Here is a 21,044-nt window from a genome sequence, read left to right on the forward strand (position 1 = left end):
AGTCCAGTTCGAGATGACGGAGTTAGCATGCTAATCCTGACAACTAGCCTCCGAGGCGAAGTGAGGGCCAGGAGCTAGCTGTCACTCCAGAGGCTGCACCCCTAATTAATCATAAACTTTAACCTCTAATTAAATAAAAACTAGCCTATTACAAAATGTCACCCTACTGAGTGTTGTCATGGAGATATGACCGAAACATACACACTAGAATGTTGGTGGTCAATGAGAAACTGCTCTATGTGCAAACTACTCCCACTGGCCACTCGGAGAACTGCAGTTTTTGGCACTTCCATATTGGATCAACCAGGAAGTCGCCTGGGGGGCTTGGTAAAAACACAGAGTGAAGCCAGGCTTCGGCTCACCTCATCTTCCCCGGAGCTCCGAGGTCATCTTCTTCTTTGCTGACCCACTACTGCTGTTACAAAATAATTTCCCAGTCTGGGATCATTAAAGTAATTCCATTCTATTCTATTCTATTCAAACGTTACATTGTATATTTTCTTCAAGTGGTGAATCTGTTATTATTATGTTGCGTTCACACCAAACACAAATGATGCAAATACAATGGCTTCAGAAGCTTGTATTGCATCGCTTGCTCACATTTTTGATCATCGTTTCTTTCGCGTCTATCACATGTATCTATCACATCACCACCATCATATTATTATTATATTGGTTGTTATAATTATTGTAGCCGTTGGATTTGTTGTCTCTATGTCTGCTGTCTTCACAAATCTTCTGTCAGAAGCTCCTCTGCTGATAACATTAAGTATAATTTGTATTTGGGTAGTAAAACTCTGTATCATATAAATCTGTGACGTTTTTAACACATCAGTACGTTTGGAAATCAGTCCAAAATTCAGCGAATAATTCTACTTAAAGATTGAGGAGTTCCTCTTTCCTTCGTATAATGATGCCACACTACCTCTGCTAGCCCTGTTCCAAGATGGCGGCGCTTTAGGTTTACTGTAACTTGCACAACGCTATGTTCTGTTAAATAAAACATGAACTGTACATAGTGCGTAGTATCTTCTCATCATTTAAATAACACAGCACAAATTAGGTTCAAGAAACTATAAAATAAAATAGTAATCAATAACCATTCACTTCCAAATTTATGGGACGCCAACTTTCTTGAAACCCTAAAGTAGAAGAATCCTTCACTTTCGAATTTCCGAGGGGTATTTGAAGGTATCGTGAAAGGGAATGGGGTGGGGGCATCATCATGACCACAATGGCAGCTACAGCTGGTTTAGCATGACTAGCGTTAGCTATCGTTAAATGTAAAGCGGGTTACATTTAAAACGTAGCGGACAAAGATGTGACAACCTTCGGTTTTTAAGGATTATTAGAGAGGTGGGACTCATTCTTATATGCCTGACTGGATCTTGTACGCCTTTTTAACTGTGCTCACGTTAGCTAACGCGACCACAACGGTTAGCTAAGTTAGCTAACGCTACCTAACGTTAGCACTTGTGTGCATGTGTGTCCCAGTCAGATAACCAACCGTCAACCCTCGAATTTGAAAGCCACTTCAGCAATTAAAATACGTTTATCACGTTACCAGACAACGTTCAGGGTTTCTCTGTCACGACACGGGGTCATGCTAAACCTGAAAACATTTAAGCCATAACGTTAGTTGCCAAGCAAGTCATTTATAGATGTTACATTCATCATGTAAATAACGTGGCTTTTCCTTCATCAGCTCTGAGCTACAGTCCCATTTCAAGTGTATTATGTACCGCTTGCTCAGGTACCGCCTGCTACATTTCCATCGTTTGGCATTGTTTCCTTATTCCGTCCATCATTTACTCAAATAACATTAATTTACATGTTACTGATATACAGAACCATCCCTCAAAGATCAGCATTTTAAATAGCTGAGCCGTTTGGTGTTAAAGTGTAATATTCTGAACAGCAAAGCTTTGGGTTAATAATTACATTATACCAAAATAACTAAATTTGGCCATGCATTTAACGTCTTAGGCATGTAATTTGTCATGTATCTGTACATGTCTACATCATGACACCAGCTCTTTTGGTCTTTAGACATAAATGTTCCAAACTGTAAGTTATGATCTCTCAAGTGAAAGATACAGTTTTTGCATGGCTACTAAACATGAAATAGGATTTCACAGTAAGAAAATAACTGTGATCCATTGTGAAACTTGGAAATTGTATTTTTCTAATCCACCATTCAAATATATAGGTTGATATCAGTGTATATGTCGACCACTAAATAACAAGACACTGTAGCACTGAAATGCAAAAATAGGTTTGTGACCAATTAGAAAGTAGCACTATTATATAGTTGGTCCACCAAAGAGAAATTATAAGTTGATTTTTCAGCAGGAAAATGTTTTGCTCAGTATCTCGCTCACAGTAAAATAAAAAAGATCCAAATATATATGTAAGATGTTAGTTTATGTTTTGTGCTATTGGTCAGTAGCTTTTATTTTAACATTTTCAAACTCCCAAATCAGTTTCAGCCTAAAAAAAATCCAGTGTTAGTCGGGCTATATTATGAATCATTGCTCTACCATACTGATGTGATTTTCTATATACCCTGATTGTGTCCGCTTATGTTTTGTATTTATAGAGGCTGAAGTCATGGGCCCAGACACTGCATCTGTTTCTAAAACAGACTCATCAGAAGAAAGTAAGTGTTGATGCTTCTTTGCATTTTTTTCAAAACATGTTTGGGTTAACACCCAAGTAACAAATCTTTATCTGATGCATAACTGATGCTCAGCAAAATATTGAACAATGTTATAAAAGTGTTTCATTGCAGACAATGGAACTCCCATTCAGATCTTATCTGTTATTTAATTCTCATTGAATAAAGTTGGAATAATGTATGTATAATATCCATCACCACAGAAGGCAGTCATTTTATTCTACTGATTTTTTTCTTTTTAAATTAAAGTATTCAATTGATATTCTTTGATGTGATTGTTCCTAAGGTCCTGGAGAAGTTGTTGAGAAGGTTATCTCAGAATCAGATTCCAATGATGCTTCAACTGCCACTGAGCCCGGGAACTCCAAACAGCCAGAAAGCAACACATCAGACAAGTTTTATCCTTGCTCCGTCTGTGGCAAGGTATTTGACAGACCATCAAAGCTAGAGAGGCATAAACCTGTTCACACAAGAAAGCCTAAGACTCTTCATAAGTGTCAGCATTGTGATAAGAGTTTCACACAACAAGAGAAGTTGATCAGACACCAGAATTGCCACAATAAGACCAACAAGCACCCCTGTCCTGATTGTGGGAAAGTGTTCAACAGGCCTTCAAAGTTAGAGAGACATAAGCGCACCCACTCAAAAAAACCAAAGGTGCCTCATCAGTGTCCATACTGCACGAAGACGTTCAGTAAACTTAACAAACTTGTCCGCCACAAGCGAATGCACACAGGGGAGAAGCCTTTCACCTGCTCAGTCTGCGGAAAAGGATTTTCTGAATCCGGTCACTGCAAAGCACATGAAAAAACGCATGAGGAGCAGCCAGAAAAACCTCACTGCTGCGCAGATTGTGGGATGTGTTTCTTCAAGGCCTCAGAGCTCCGTCGGCACTTCCGCTCCCACACAGGAGAGAAACCTTTCAGATGTACCCTGTGTGAGAGCTGCTTCTCCCGGTCAGAAGGACTTAAAAGACACATGAGGAGCCACACAGGGGAGAGACCATACAAATGCATTATCTGCGCAAAAGGATTTTATTCTCGTCAGGACTTGAATATTCATGGTTTGACCCACTCAGGAGAGAAACCACATCTTTGCCCCGTGTGTGGTAAAGGCTTCTCACAGCTGGGCAACATGAAAGAACATGAACAAAATGTTCATATTAAGTCTGAGAAATATATTTGCAATGAGTGTGGGGCAACCTTCACACGGTACAAGTCACTGACAAAACATCAGCGGACACACACAGGAGAAAGACCTTATCTGTGCCTCACCTGTGGTCGCAGGTTTTCATGGAGCCATTCTCTAAGCAGACACCGGAGGACACACGCACACAGACAGATGTCTATGGACACCTCCAAAGATATATAATGTTTTGAAGGACCCTCTGAGAATCCTAGTAGTTAAATATAGCAGTGAAATCCTTATAGAAGGGGCCTGTGAATGTTCTCATTTGTCCAGGTCATCGTTATCCTCGTTATCCCCTTATAGCAGGGAATTTCATCTTTAAGATATCTAGCTGGAGGCACAGTCAAACTGAAATTGACTAATTTGTAGTAATAATTTTCAATCTTTGTGACAGTGCAACTCACTGCTTGCTTTGTTATTTGTCCACAAAATATCAGTTGGGAATTTGTAATAGATTTGCTTTTTTAATCCCAAAATATTAATTGATCCAATGCTATTGAACTGTCTTGTCAGTTAAAGTTAATTTTACCTACTTAAATAGCCACCTTGTGGCTATTTAAGTACACTGCTGTATTTGGGAAAGCTGTTATTGCATCCTTTTTCTGACAGATTTTGGACTTGCCTTTTGATAATGTGGAAGAATTTCTTACATCATGAAATTAATTCCTGTCTGTTATTAACCAAAAGATGTGTCACAACCAAAGAAGAGTCGCCCTTCCAGTCGGCCTCAAACTCTTATTTGACATGCAACCAAATAGGTACTAGATACAATACGGACCTCTCTACAAAGCCTCTGCAACTGGAGATGTCAGACTAAATCTGACTGAATGTCTGCTTCCCAAATGATTGATTAACTTCATCTGACGTATTATGCTACCTCACTAACAGTACCCAGCACAAAATGTGTTTTTTTGTCAAAAACAATTAAATGCCAAAACAAAAACAATTTTGTACTCATATCAAATTACTCTTTTTGTTTTAATAGTTAAAGCTTCACAGAATGGTCAATGCTATGATGACTAAGTGCAGAGATGTACTCAATCCTCTTTGCAGGTATATTACTCTCGCCTAATGAGACAGAATTGTAAGCAAGGTACACTCCGTCACCTCAGTGAAGAGGGCCGATTCAAAGGTCTGGGCCCAGGCAATAGTACCCTTCACCACTAAATTGAAACACCTGCTCTGAGATCACTGATGGATGTGTGGTCAGAAGTGCAGAAGCTTTAAAGCTTAAATGTTGAACAGTGGTTTGAACTATACAGTACAGCAGCACTTTCCCTCTGGTATGAGCTTTGTAAAATAAAAATGAATATACATTTCTTTCTCAGTTTGGCTTTATCTCATATCTAATATGTTTCACGTATATATTGTGTAATTATGTGATACATTGATTTTATTTGTGGTACGATCTACATACATGGTAGGTTACTCAATAAATTGATACCTTATTGTGCTGCAGTTCACTGCATAGTAACAACACAAGTGGCCCACGCCACTCTTAAATACATATTCACGTAATGTGCTCAAATGTAATTTTTTAGCTGTGATTTGAACTTTGAGTCTCCCTGAAAACTATTTTATATGAAATATAGCCATTAATAAAATGTCTTTATACAACAACTATTGCAATTAGAGCTTCTTATTTATTTTGCCTACTTATAAAAAAATGGTGGTCACAGATTAAACTGTAGATCAGTCTCTAGCAATAGCTAATCACATCTGAAAAAAAAAAAGAAAAATACTTTAGTTTTCCCTCTGGGTGTGTTGCTAACATCACCTACTTTGCTATTACATTTACCAGTGTTGTACCGATGTATCTTACAGTTTGTAGATCACATGAAGGCAGCGTCCAATGGCAGTGGCCAGTCGAACCCAGCTGTTGCTAGGTAACATTTGTTTGGTGTAACGTTGGTTGAAGAACTGAAGGCCTGTTTGAGAAAACAACGCCAGCGTTATTTTTTTTGAGGAAAAAATAATTGAACTTCTTGATGAAAGTAGGCTTGTCTTAACACTTTGCAGACATTTTTTTTCAGCCATGGCTCTTGAAACACAGGGCGTACCTCAACTTGAACTGGAAGCTGTAATTGGGTTCAACGGTAAGTCAAACTTTGCGGTTCTAGCGTTAACCTAAGTTAGCTGACGTTAATTTAACCTAGCGTTAACACAAATCAAACTAACAAAGCTAGCAAGCTAGTTCTCGCACTTCTCCATCATTGTAATGTTGGTAGGTTTTGTGATGTTAAATGTCAACGTTAACGCTACGTTTTAAAATTATACAACTTTAGGACTAACGACAATGTGTTTTGCTGACATATATATATGACTAATTACCAATATTAACGTTACACATATTACCAAACGTTTTTTCAAATTTGTGTTAGTGTACTTGCAGCTATAACAGCACGTGCTATCACAGGAAACAATTTAATCAAATAAAAAAGGCTCTAATTTCTGGAGGAAAGCAAGTATACCGATCAACGATACACATTTGGCTTATCATCATTATGTAAATGCTTTAAAATTGTGGTTTGTTTCGGATGACCAGGTGTGGATAATGCACAGACTGACCTCACCTGCAGCCTATAAGCCCCATGTGGAAGGGCCCTGGATAGGGCCACATCATTTGGCCAGGTTCATAAAGTCAATTTGGCAATACATCATTGCTACAGGAAAGCAGACTGGCAAAAAATATCAGAGATGAAAATACGACAGTGGAACGCAAAAACAAAAAGCTTTTACAGTGAGCTGACTAGAGACAAGTAGGCTACAACATCTCCAGGACAGCAAATGTAGAGATCTTCAAATATAAAAAACTCAAATCACTAGGACACACACACACACACACACACACACACACACACACACACACACACACACACACACACACACACACACACACACACACACACACGAGGGATTGTGTTTCAAGTTAACTGTGGACAATCATGCAATTAATAATCACATACCTTGTTTCAGACATCTAACCAAAAACTTCAAATACTTTGAAACAAACAAGGGAACAGGAGGTGCTAAAATGCTAACTAATTTCTGGGTTTTTAGGACTCATTCCTGCAGCACTTCAACTGGAAAAGATTGCACATTCTCAGGTCATCTACCAAAGGACCATCCACCCTAATCACCATAATCACAGGCTGTTTATCTTTTTCCATTTCTATCTTACACCATGTTATCTTATTTTATGTTATGTTGTGCTACATTTTGTCTCATCAGGGCATGTGTTTTCTGGCCTGAGAGTGCATCCAGACAGAAACCACCTCATCTATCCTTTGGGATGTGCAGTCATTCTGAAGAGAATCAAAGATGGCAAGCAGGACTTCCTGCATGGACACACAAACAATGTATCCTGTATTTCAGTGTCCAAAAGTGGATTATATATTGCCTCTGGACAGGTCAACTTCATGGGCTTTCAGGTAGGTGTAGTTGCTAAACATTTTCTTCATCTAAAATATCTGATATGGTTAACTCAACTAAAACTCAAACACCAGAACTTACCTGTTTACTTTTTTCCCCCCATTTTACAACAATGAAGTGTTTTTTGCTTTATAAATATGTGGTCGTGAATCCATTTTCAGTAAGGAATGGCAAAGCAAAGGAGTCATTTTAACATGTTACATTTTGAATAAATATATACATATTTTCCTAGGCTATGGTTATTATCTGGGACTATGCAAAGCGAACAATCTATGCTCAGCTGCTGCTCCACAAGGCAAAGGTAGAGGCACTGGCCTTCTCTCCCAACGACAAGTACCTGGTGTCCCTTGGAGGTCAAGATGATGGCAGGTAAATATAAAGTTTGGGTGTTGCAGTCCAGAGTAAGTTGTCTCTGCACTATATCTAGATTTTAAATGTGGCTTACAGTACCTCATTATAACAACAACATATTAATGGCATGTTTGAGTTGACACAATGTCATTGCCATATTTACTTAATGACCAGTCTCCACAGTGAGGCATACGCCATTTTGCCATGTGACACCCAGAACAGTGTTCACTACAGTGGCCATCTCTATGCCATTTGAGACATTTCTGTTTTATCCGCTTTATCACAGTTTCTAACACTTGAAAAATACAGTAATATCCTGTAAGAAAATTCTCTCTTTTACTAAATTCACTTAACTGTACATATTCTTTATTTGTTTAATGTGTGAGTTGTTTTTCTTTGTGTTCTCAGCATAGTGGTATGGAATATTGAGACCAAGCAGGCCATCTGTGGGAGCCCAGCTTCAGCACACAGTGCCGGTCACTGCCTCACTGTTCAGTACTCGAACAACAACGACAATATCTTTGTTTCTGCTGGGAGGTGAGTGAATCATGTCTATTGGCAGTCTGTAAACCAAGTGTCAGCCTAGTGCAACTAAGAAGTAACATTCTTTTTATTATCTTAGAGTATTTTAATATCATTGGTCTTCCTTGGCAGTGGAACATTGCGAGTCTGGGAGCTGGACCTCCCCAACAGGAAGATCAGGCCAACTGAGTGTCAGACAGGCAAGCTGAAGAGGATTGTGAAATGTATAGAGGTACAAGTCTTTCATTCACATTAGTTTGTTTCCCCAGTTTATTTCATTAAAGCTATGGTCTACATTCTGAAAATCAGTTGAACCTCTGAGACAGATGTGAAAGGCACCCCCCCCCCCAACCAAAAACTTCCCCTCAGTGTTCCAAGGTCACCCCCCCTTCAGCCTTTTCCTTCTCCTTGGTAACAGACTCTCAGGTAGCTGAGCTGTTAAGCTAATTTTTTGGTTCTTTTTACTATTCATAATGTGTAGATTGGACGATAGGACCATAATTGCCGTATAAACGATGTTAATAATAATTACCAATATTCCAAAACATAGACCATAGCTTTAATATGCATTTTGAGGTCCATCTGAGTTTTACAAAATTGCTCTTGCCAAAAGTCACGAAATGATTGGTGGTACAGCTGAAGTAGTAAAAATCTATGAACATGACTAGAAATTGAATGTGATTTTACTCTTTGAATTTTTAAACGTTCAATTTGATATTAGATAGCTTTGCTCATGTCGACTTGTTTATATTACACAGATCTCAGAGAATGATCAATTCATTTTCTGTGGCACCACCAGTGGAGACATAATGAAAATCAACCTGAAGACGGGGCTCCTGAGTGACTGTGGTCCAGTTAAAATAAAATTCTGCCTGGTAGGTCAACACAACAGGATTTATTACATTCCTAATTTGTCCCTGTCAAGGTAATTTCAGCTGTAGATCTTTCACATTATCCTAATAGTCAGAAGGACCCCTGCTGCATATAAAGAGCTGATTGAACTGTATTCCTGATGGAATGGTATACTTTGGAAGTATAGGGCTCATGTCATGTCATGTATTTCATTCGATAAGTAACTAAAATGTATTTTATATTTTTAATGGATTATGCTCTTCCTTGTCATTCCTGAAATCAGGCTTGTTGTGGATACGTTCCCTTACTACTAGTATCCAGAGCCTTTGATTTTATGTGGGAGCTTTTTAGCTTATACTTCCTGGCAATAATTAAGTCAGCTCTGCAACATTGCAGTAAACTCAAGAGGTTTTCTAGACATATGTTTCGGCTTGACTATATCGTAAATCTCACTGCTCATACCTTTTCTGTGCAGGGTGTCAATGTCCTAAGGATTCTGAAGTCTGGGGACCTGCTTGTAGGCTCTGGGTCTGGCACCTTCACTCTGTGTTCCAGGACTAATTTCAAACCCCTTAAGTGAGTCCACAAACTGTGTAATTTGAATCACACCCATTAAAAAAATACTTACATTTGGTAATAATACATGGTGTGTGAGGTTCACAGCTGGGCGTTGTGTCCTTGGGCAAGACACTTCACCTACCTTGCGTCAATGTGCTGTATGTTTGAGGAGGTGGTCGGAGGGGCTGTAAGCGCTGATTAGCAGCCATGCTTCTGTCAGTCTGTGACGGGCAGCTGTGAATACTGTCATAGTTTACCACAACCATGTATGTCTGTGTGTATGAATGAAACCTGGGCTCTGTAAAGCGCCTTGAGTACTGAGAAAGGCGCTATATAAATCCAATCCATATGCTCTCTATATCTGCATTACAAAAATTGCCTATATAATACGATACAATATACTTTACTATCCTGTAAGGAAATTTCTCTTGTACTCAAATGCTGCACACCTCACATATTGTCTTAGCTGCCTCCATAGCAGTAAAAAAAACAAAAAAACAATCTTTAAACAAAGAAACATGTAATGAACCCTATGTTACAGTGTTACAGTGCTCATTGTTACCTGCTTTTTTCCTCTTCTCCATTGTTAGGGAAGTGCAGCTGGAAATGGGAGTAACATCCATCGCTATAAGAGGAGAGGGCCAGCAGTTCTTTGTTGGTACGGAGGCTGCTCAGATGTACCGCTTCACTTATGAGGACTTCAAAGCTGAACTCATTTCCACCAGCCACAACAGTGCTGTCAAAGACGTAGCCATATCTTTGTAAGTAGCGCAAAGACAATTCAGCGAGAAAGAGTCCCACCTGAGACGATAAAAAACGTCAAAATCCCTTTTTTTTCCTTTTACAGCTTTTGAATTCGGCAAGGAATTCAGAGAATTAAAACTCCATAATGCTGTAAAAGAATCCCTTTGCCCTGGAGCGTGACAGGACAGAAGTATTGATGATGGACTGTTTAAAATCAGCCATGTTTATGACTTCATGTTGGAGATTAATATTATTATTACATTATAGTTAATTTCCAACAAACACCAATAAACACAAACACCAATCAGTGTTAGGCCAGCTGGCTGTTCAGATCTGTATATGACTGTTTAATGTCTTATGAGCAGGGGTTGTCGGATTCAACATTTTCAAAACCAACAGTGCTTCTCCAGTGTTTCTCCAAGCTTGACATGAGGCTAAAGTGGTGCCTACAAGCACACAGCAGCACTTCACAAAATAATATTTGTGCTCTTCAATAAGAAGAGTTGAGTCAGCCAGTCAGCATATCGTAATGCCAAGTTTGCTTGCTCGCTCTTTGTAAGTTTCCTTCACAATCACAGATTTCCTCTTGTACCAGAAGTATTACAAATACAAGAAATATAGTATCTTCTATGTGTCATCTATAGGGCAACAACTACAAGCGATAATTTTAAGCACCTAGTGTAAATATCGATACGTCTTTTTTGGGCAAACAACTCAAACCCCATTAATCTCCCGTAATGCATGGCTTCAGTACCCCACTGTGCTCACTAGAGGGTGTCATAAGCCTGCCTCATTATGTCAGTTGAAGTTTAAAAACTCAATGTTGGTTTTAGGTACATTGTACAAATACCTGGGTAATGTATTGAATCTAACTTCATTGTGTCATTGATTACATGGACAATTGGTTAAATGTAAGGTTAATGTCAGTATGCTTTTAACCTGAACATCCCATATTTCTTCTTTGTTTTTTTTTCTACTAGTGGAACGTCTGAATTATTTGCAACCTGCTCTGAGGAGGACATCAGGTTGTGGCACATAGACAAGCCCAAAGAGCTGTTGCGCATTACTGTACCCAACATGACCTGCAATTCCCTGGACTTCATGGTTGACGGACATAGCATCATCAGTGGTGGGAATTATCTGCAAACAAGAGCATACAGCACTGGAGCTCATTATACATCAGTCCTGTTTATATCAGTTCCTCAACACCTACTGCAATTTTTCCTAAGTTACCTACTACCTACTAAAATAACATTAACATAACAAAATTTCACTCTTTTCCAGCATGGAACGATGGTAAGATTCGCGTGTTTGCACCTGAAAGTGGCCGGCTCATGCTCATCATTCACAACGCACACAGAATGGGCGTGACAGCCATCGCTGGTACAAGGGACTGCAAGAGAATCGTCAGTGGAGGGGGAGAGGGGCAGGTCAGTACACATAAAACTCAAAAGTAGAATTTTTCAAAAAGTGGGGTAATGTTCAGTGTTCTCACCAAAATGAAAATACAAAGCACACATAAAATTCTCCACAAGCACCATGATAATGTTACATTTTAGAATTGCAGTGCCTACTTATTCCTCCAAGATGTCAGCAATTGTCTGCTATTAGACACCATGTGTACAAAATGAAAAACAGTTGGTTGCACAGCGCACCATTTTCTTGACATATTTTTTAATTAAGAAGCCATATGCTTAAAAATGTTATGATTATGCTGCTTGTTTTTTGTTAGTAAGTGCAATAAGGTAATAAGTTGTACATCCCAAGTGAATTCTTAAATTTCTTCGTGAGAAAATGTGAAGCTGTGAATTTTTCAAGATAATTTAAGTTTAGATGCTTAGCTTCATGCACATAGTTACACTGTTTAATAGAAGTGACCATCCGTACACACTGTATCACCCTGCAAATGCATATTCAACATGTAATGCTTTTGAGCACTGTGGCATGCAATGATCGCGGTTTGACAGATTTAGAAAGGAGTTCTGTTGAAGATTGTTGATCTTGATGTTCATAGTTGTGCTATTGTATTACAAATCACTGAAAAGGAGATAAGAAAGAATTTTCGGGGCCTAAATAAGTTTGAGTTAACCTGTTGCAGGTGCGTGTTTGGGAGCTTCAGCCACATGGCCATCGGCTGCTGGAGACCATGAAAAAGCACAAAGCCACCGTCACTTGTATCAAAATCAAGAGCGACGACAAAGAGTGTGTCACTGCTAGCTCTGATGGTGCCTGCATCATTTGGGACTTAGTGTAAGTAGCCCTTCCAACACATCTTAGATAGTTCTTGTATAGTAAGTGTATAAAATACTATTTTGGAGATAGAACTTTTTTTTTGTAGTAGTATGAAATGCCATGCAGAGCTCCACTAAGTCAAAATTGGAATTAATTCATTCTCAATTTTACCCCTCAAGGTAGATGACCTTAAATTAAAACTAGGTGTATTTTGTGGAGAGCAGTCGAGTTGAATAAAGAAGTGGAAAGGCATGTTCCTGGATCAGTTAATCACATTATCCACCAAAAAAAACATACCATGCCATGTTATATAAATATTCACTAGAAATAAACTTGCTGCTTTCAGTTCTTATAATGAGAGAGAAATGCTGAAACTGTTCATTTGTCTCTGACTGGTATAGTAGGAATACAAATAAATGCAGTGTATTCTTTAAAATCCTTTAATCCCCGGGACTTCTTTTGAGAGGAGAATAAAATCTTTGAAAACTCTGATGGTGGTCATGTTTTTTCACTGTCTATCCTCTTAAATGAACAAGTCTGTGGATTAAGGGCTTTCAGGCTGTATGCATCAAGAGGAGCATGGAATTCCTTTTTTGTAGGATTAATTCAATTCAGTTCAATTCAATTACTAACAAGCTGATGTAAAGAATATTAGTCAGACAAGAGCATTAATGACTGATTACCCATCTAGACATTCAGGGTGTGTGTGAATGTCACAACACATTTAACATTTTTTTTAACGTGTTAAAAAGATTGTTTATTTTTGTTTGCCTGGAAAATGAAACATATTTTATCACATTGAAATTCACTTGGCTGTCTTATGATGTGAGAACACTTTTACCATGTGATATTTCTAGATTGCTGCTACACTGGTGAAAGTCAGCCTTTTCTCTCTTCTCTTTTTTTCCATCTTCTGCATTTCCTGCTGTAGGCGGTTTGCAAGTCTTCAAATGGTGATTGCCAACACACTGTTCCGGACAGTGTGCTACCACCCAGAGGAATATCAGCTCATTACCAGTGGCACTGACAGAAAGGTGTGTTTTGTGACCATCAGTGATAGAAGAAGTATTAAGATCCTTTACTTAAAGTGTAATTCTGGCGCAAAAATGATCACCAAAGTCCACTTCAATAGTGGTAGTAGTGGAAAGATAGCTATTGACAATGCTAACATGCTGATGTTAAAGTGTAATTTAGGCGCAAAATCATCCCATGGTATTTTTCAGCACTTAAATACATCAAATAAGCCATTTAGACCGTTTTTTTTGTGTAACAACTATTAACGGAGAAATCCAGTAGAGTCGCAAATAGCCGTATGTGGCTAACACTGATTAGTTCAGGGAAGTATGGTGAAGGCATTAAAACAGCTTTTTTTAACCACTGATATTGCTTAAAATAACACCAAACCTCTGCAGTAGCATGATAAGTATCACATAAAACGAAGCACCAACAACGTAGTTAGCGAACCCGGAGTTAATTAAAAGAGTGTTTTGAAAGACTTACCTACTGGCCCTGGTACCAGCTCCTCTCATAGTAAAGGCCATTCAAGTCGATTACCAAATCCAATCCAAAAAGAAGGAGCGCATTGGTGCTTAGTTTTATGTGCAGGGATACTTATCATGCTACTGCGGAGGTTTGGTGTTATTTTGAGCAGTATTATAGGTTAAAAGACTTTTTTAATGCCTTCACCGTACTGCCCCGAGCTAATCAGTGTTAGTCACGTCTGCTTGTCAGCGACTCTACCAGATTTCTCCATTAATAGTTGTTACACGAAAAAAACTCTTTCGATGGCTTATTTAATGCATGTAAGTGCCGAAAAAGAACATGGGATGATTTTGTGCCGGAATTACACTTTAAGTAAAAGTAATAATACTGCACTGTGAAAATACTCCACTAGTAGTAAAACATGTCTAATAAAAACTGGTAAAAATCCTGCATTCAAAACTACTTTATTAAAAGTATGTCATTATTATAGCAAACATACTTAAAGTATCACAAGTTAAAGTACTCATTATGCAGGAAAACATTTCAGTCAGTGTCTTACTATGAAATATGATATAAAGGATTCATTTTACTGCTGCATTAATGTGTATGGTGCATTTGCTGCAGATGTTTAAGCTTGTGGACATTTGAACCCCTTTATATACTGTTGGGCAGTTTCATCTACACCAATGCATCATATTCAATCAGATCATCAACTAGTAACTTTAGCTGTTGTGTAAATGGTATTATTCAAGTAAAGGACAAGTACCTTGAATTTGAGTTATAAATGAAGTTATATCCCAACCCGTTAATGCCATTATTTAGGTCTCAGAAATATGCTTGTGTATCTTTACCTCTTGGTTGGTTTTATGCACTAGCATGCAAGAGTTGGTTTGCAAAGAATTCCCTGGGACGCAACCCAGCAATCATGCCTCACAGGAAAAAAATTGTATTGATTGTGATGACTGGAAATCCCTTGGGGTGCAAAGAGGCTGGCACTCACAGTCATAACCTTGGTGTCTCATTATGCTGTTATTGTTATTATAATCTTCACTCTGTGCATGAGAGAAAAGACTGCCGCATGGAGGAGCATGGTGAAGACTTGCACAATCACACACACTTGCATGTCCAAAGATTAGTTTGGAAAAATTTGTGATTTGTTCCTCAGCTGAACGTAATGAAGCTGTTGTGCTCAGCCTGTTAAGTCTATTATTTTGTGAGTCATTTTGATTAACTCAGCACCCCTTATTTACATAAGGTCAGAAGTTCACAGTGGCAGAATAAAATGCTTGTTTGCTTGATTGTGCGCTTCATCCTCACCACTTGAACCCGGCCACACACTACGTAGATTCCCTGGCATGTTGTGAGGTGAGGACAAGTTGTACTGATTGACACAGTGCTGTGGATGTGCTGAGTGAGCAAGGAGGGATTCAGGGAAGGGGAGAGAGAGGGGGAGTGCTTGGTGTTCGTGCCTTCCTGCGGATGTGCCTATGCCGCCCAAGTGCCAGCCAGATCCACCATCTGTTCATCCCAGGACACAGGCACTCTGTCTGGGAGGATAAAAACCAACGCTCTGCTCTCTCTCTCTCCACTTCTTACTCCAGCCCTTTGCCACATCCCAGCATGCCTCTGTGAGTAAAATCACAGAGAGTAAATCAATAGAACTAAGGTTGTGAAGAGAAAGGCAGTGGCAAAGAGAAGAAAATGGTAGTGGAAGATCAGGGAGAAGTTGTATTGATGATGAAGCTAATATGGTACTAACTCTCTCCCCAGTATCTTTTAGGATGATGGGAATAATAGTTGAAAGCAGGGTTATTGTATTGTTTCCAGTAAATGTTTTTTGTGATGGCAGACATAATCAAAATGTAATCGTAGTAGCAGCGCAATATTACATTTGTAACATATCCAGCGATGAGTATTTTAAGATTTTGACAAAAATGGGACAATAGGGATGCATTCATCGGCAAATATGACATTCATTAATGCAGTGGTTGATGTTTTTTTTGCTATGTTGCCTCAAGTATGCTTTGGCTAGATGTGTTAAAAGGTTAAAAAGGCTTTTGAAGCATTTGCTTTTTAAAAAAAGTTATCTTTTTTATGGTTTATTAAATTTTTAAGTATGGTATGTAATTTAATTCATGCTTGGATAAGAGATAGTTTAATGAAATGGTGAATGACTTAAAACAATTAAGTTATTTCTTTTTTGTAATTAAGATTTCTTTGTTTCTGCAAACATGGGAATAAATGACAACAAAAATAAAATAAACAACATCTGGGGTCCGTTTCACAAAGCAGGTTTAGTGAAAACTAAAGTCTAGAGTCTGTTAAACCTGAAATGAGGGAAACTCTGAGCTTTCCGTTTTACAAAGGGAGGTAACTCAAACCAGAGACAGAGGGGTAACTCTAGCCTGTTTCACAGAGAGAGGTAACTTAACCTCTCGGTCAGTTACCATGGTAACATCCTCTATGAACCTAACCTGGTGGGGACCAGGTTTTTCTCAGCGAACCTCAAGTTTCTCTCTGTCCCCGCCTTTTTTCAGCCACACACGGTGTTTGATTTCCTCATTCATTCAGTCAGCAGGCGAGTTTTGGCCTAGTATAGTTCTGCTATAGTTCTGTCTGTTTTCTGAGAAGTAGGCCTACATTGAGAGTTATATTAGGTGGTGACTATAGACCATAGCATGTCCTTTTGATAATGATCCCGCGGATAAAGGTGCAGCATTACTGCACAGAGAATTAAATATTCGTCATCTTAAGCTGCTGCCAAGTGCGTTTCTCCCCCGCGGGAATGCACCTAAATGAAATGAATTAATAGGCTACCACTCAAGCAGTTTCCCCTGTGATATTAGTGTGATTGTAAAGGACTACATTTATTTATACTTGTGGTGCATGCGCTTAACTCCAGGTGAAACTACTCCAAGTTGATAAAACTATCTCAAATCAGCTGTTCTGGGACCGAAAACTCAAGAGTTTTCTATCTCAGAGTAGATCAACTCAGAGTTCAGGGTTAGACTCAGAGTTTATTGAACCTGCTGTGTGAAACGGACCCCAGGTAAATTGTTGTAGCTTAAAAAATATCAGATAATAGTGAAAAATGTCCATCACAGTTTCTCAAAGTACAAGGTGATGAAAACAGCATTTCTGTTATTTTTGCATGAACAACGACTTTAACATCTAATTGATTATTAAAATAGTTGGTATAGTTATAGTTATTTTTCTGTTGACTAATCATTGCCGTTCTAATTAGGGTCTGCCAAGAAACTCACAAGCAGTGCATCCCTATAGTGACAAAAGTTCCAGGCTGAAATCACACCACGAACATCCCTGTTACATGGTATTCAACCTGACCTCGCAACAACACAGGTGTTTCCATAAGGTCCTTTCTCTTCGGGATGTCAGATAAGGCATCGTTTGTCTTTGTGGCCATTTGATAACATTCTTGATTCTCATTTTAAATGCATATCTTTAAAGGAGCTGCCCTCTACATTCAGAACATTCATTTGGTATCCTGAGCAGAGAAGGAAGTCACTCTCCCTCTGTCTGTGTTGTAGTTTTTTGTTTTTTGATAGCTGGTCCAGCCACACATGCATAATCAGATGATGTTGTGAACAGGTCTTTCCTGGCAATGAAATGAGCATTACCAAGGCTTGACGTTCCAGACTCGCCCTTGCTTGCTGTATGTAATTAATTTCCTGGTGGCCCAGTTTTCCAGGCTTAGGTGGAGGGAACACAGATGGGCCAAGACAACTCTCACAGCTGGGAGTTTCTAATAAGCTGCTGAAATTAGATAAAGAAGGAGGGAGAGGTTGGGACTGCGGCAAGGAGGAAGTGTCAAAAGATGACATGGGGGAGAAGGAGGAGCAGTGTTACAGTAAATTTGGTCATACTGGGATATACAAACATACATAAACATTACATCAACATTATTTTATTTTATTTGTTCTGTCAGTGGTATTTTTCCCGGTACCGCTTTGTTACCAGCCACAACAGCGACGCTGGTGTTGTTTTCTACTTTTAGGTCTGTGTGTGTGGATGCTATCATGGCAAAATGTGGTCCTGGAGACACCTACTGTGGCAGGAACTAGTAGTACTAGTACTAATTGGTAGTAGATTTTTTGCAAGGTCTTTATATGTTTTTTTGTCTGAGGTCAGATTTTGTTACCATGATCGTGTCGCAACCAAGCAAGATACAGTCACGAAACTTTGTGTAATTGAGATCTAAATAAAGGCCAAGTTCGAAAATGGGTGTAATACAAGCAAGGGGCCGTAAGAAGGGAAGGACTTCAGAACTTTGTATTCTGTGTTTATAATGAACCCCTCAGGTTGTGGCTGTGTTTTCGTAAATTATGTTTTGCAACAGTATTTTGTAGGAATATTAATATCAGCAAGCCATGCCATCTGAATAAGCCAATCTGTAGCAGAGAAAACCTGTAGTTTCAAACGGCCCCCACAGAAATGTTCCTGTGGCTTATAAGGGCAGCTTATTGCTTTGAGAATCACTCTGCAGTTATCAAACTATAACAGTCCATAACAACCAACAGTATTTGATATGTCTGTGTGAGATAACCCCTCCTCTAATGCATTACAAGCACGGTCCTGTGCAGAGAAATGAAATCCTATCTCAGATGCTATCCTTATAAATGTCCCGCTCATTCTGTGCAGCTTTGTGTAACATGACGTTTTCCTTATACCATTGATTCCATTTAGTTTAGTCATATACTAAACCGCTGTGTTTTGTTTATAAGTAGTATTACAGTCAGGATTTAGATCTTTTACTTAGGTGTGTTGTGCTTTTATAGGTCCCACATTGTAAAAAGTGAGATTTATATGTCTTTTATAAATTGTAAAGCAGGTCGAGCAGTTCAAAACACACAATCCACAGAAAAATGTACACAGCCCATTTTCATAAATCTGTGCCTTTAATTGAGCCGCCAGGACCTCTGTACGGTTGTGATGTCATAACTATACTATATATAGGTAGGTAGAAAGTGTCGCTACAGTGCTGTAACAGTCACTCCCTGGCTTCAATGATGGTGCAGAAGACGCCCAGAGCTCAGATGCAGAGGAGTCAGAAACTCTTTTGCAGTTGAGGGGCTTAAAGAGATAGGCGCTAAGGAGCGTTTAAGACAGTGAATGGAGGTGTTTTCTTTTTTTTTTTTAAACTTTAAAGCATGTAAACATGTTCCAGTAGAAATCCAAAATGCTGAGACTGAGAATAAACATAATGGGACATTTAACACTTGATTGACTTTGAAATGCAATCTGTTCAGCCTTTGTTTTTACTAACTTTGTTATGACCTCTGGGCTTTTAAACACATGTAGAGACTGAGATCCCTGCAAAGGTGAGTCACTTAATCTTCTAGTCAAAACTCATTCATATATGGAATGACTCAGAAGAATGATTTTAATGATCAAATCCATCTGGCCCTACAGTACTTAACTTTTAATATGTAATCAGCTTGGTCATATAAATAACAAGAAAGGACTCTTGTTGTGCGGTACTATGACATTTCTGCTGCCTGCGCTATAAATAACTTCTCTAACAATTGTCTTTTGTGAGAATTGACACTTTGACAACTATAAAGCTCTAGGGATGATTACATCTCATTTAGATCAGCAAACCTTGTTTCAGTTTGTGTGTGTGAGGTTGATAAACATACTCATTTCCATACAGTGTACGAATAATAAGGCGATAAAGGTAGTTCAAGGTGGTTTGCAATCACACATTGCATATTACCATAATAGGAAATAATATAGTATATGATGATGTAATGGAGCAATAGAGATGCTCTCCCCTGCATTATCTGTATAGTGAGCCAGTAGTATATACAACAAGGGCATCAGTCTTCGAAAGCAATTAATACTATAATTCAAACTACAGCAAAGAGAGCAGAAGTGTCATTTATTTATTTATTTATTTATTCTCCTTGTCAGTAAGAGACTCCATGACATTAGTACACATGTACATGTACACCTCCCCCCCTCTTGGAAACTGAGTCTTCCATAAACAATGCCAATGATTAACAAATATGTGTAATGTGTTAACGTCCTTCTCAGGTTGCCTATTGGGATGTGTATGATGGATCTGCCATTAGAGAACTGGAGGGTTCGCAGTCTGGGGCTATCAATGGCATGCACATCTCACAGGATGGCAAACACTTTGTGACAGGTATAGCCCATTACACGTCTGCAGCTTGTTATATTGTTGTTGCTGTGCTCCTTTTTTTACTGATTTTACTTTCAGTATCAGCCGAAAATAAATTAGTTTAAATCCACAAAAACTCAATATACAGATAGTTGACATTTTACACTCAGCCCAGTTAATTGCTGAAAATGCTCTTTAAAGGCATAATTGTCTTTTTTTTAAAAATGTAGTTTCATTTGGTTAAAAACTGTATCATTAAATGCTTAGATTTGATTGATCTTGGCATTCATGTGGTATTGTTCTTTTTTACTCAAATATAGTTGAGTGTTCTCGTCTCTTTGGAGCCTTTGTTTTCATCTCCTCTGCTGAAACTACAATGCGTGCTCTGCTGAAACTTCTCTCAAGTTGTTGACATATTTTTCACCTTTTTTATGACAGGTGGAGATGACAAGCTAGTGAAAGTGTGGGACTACATGGAAGGTGCAGTAACCCACATAGGAATAGCTCACAGTGGCAGTATCACCAGCATTAAGATCTGCTCCAACAACCGCACCTTAGTCAGTACCAGCGCAGATGGAGCCATTCTCCGATGGAGGTTCCCACACCCTTCTTCTTAATGTGACACGTGGAGTCCTTGTCACTATATATAGAAGCAACAGAAACTCGAATCCAGTTAACGCCACAGTCATACTCAAATACATTCAACATTGTCACTTTATCTTTCCTTTTAGCAAATGTTCTTATGATGGTTTAACAATCTGACATTAAAGATCCCATATTTTAAAAAGATTTTTTTTTATAATACATGCTATATAAATACTTTGCAAGTATCAAATGCTCCATCCACAGAGAAATGCACAAAGC

The 21,044-nt window shown here is 38.7% G+C and overlaps 2 protein-coding genes across 2 annotated transcripts; both read left to right on the top strand.

Moving 5' to 3' along the window:
• Nucleotides 1-1,234: 1,234 nt before the first annotated feature.
• Nucleotides 1,235-3,986, top strand: LOC310964067 (uncharacterized protein; the record flags this gene model as incomplete). The annotated part of the gene is made up of 4 exons (XM_083937058.1): nt 1,235-1,356; nt 2,600-2,659; nt 2,964-3,869; nt 3,964-3,986. Exons 2-4 carry the CDS (start codon nt 2,611-2,613, stop codon nt 3,984-3,986), a joined length of 978 nt encoding a protein of 325 aa, XP_083793184.1. The 5' UTR covers nt 1,235-1,356; nt 2,600-2,610.
• Nucleotides 3,987-5,900: 1,914 nt separating this feature from the next.
• On the top strand, nt 5,901-20,797 carry cfap52 (cilia and flagella associated protein 52; the record flags this gene model as incomplete). The annotated part of the gene is made up of 14 exons (XM_083922762.1): nt 5,901-5,961; nt 7,097-7,296; nt 7,530-7,666; nt 8,057-8,185; nt 8,303-8,402; nt 8,929-9,045; nt 9,498-9,598; nt 10,171-10,341; nt 11,305-11,453; nt 11,609-11,754; nt 12,423-12,574; nt 13,488-13,590; nt 20,093-20,204; nt 20,619-20,797. The coding sequence occupies 14 exons, from the start codon at nt 5,901-5,903 to the stop codon at nt 20,795-20,797; spliced, it is 1,857 nt and encodes a 618-aa protein (XP_083778888.1).
• Nucleotides 20,798-21,044: the final 247 nt, after the last annotated feature.

This window comes from Echiichthys vipera, assembly GCF_963691815.1.
Source record: "Echiichthys vipera genome assembly, chromosome: 2".
NCBI lineage: Eukaryota > Metazoa > Chordata > Actinopteri > Perciformes > Trachinidae > Echiichthys > Echiichthys vipera.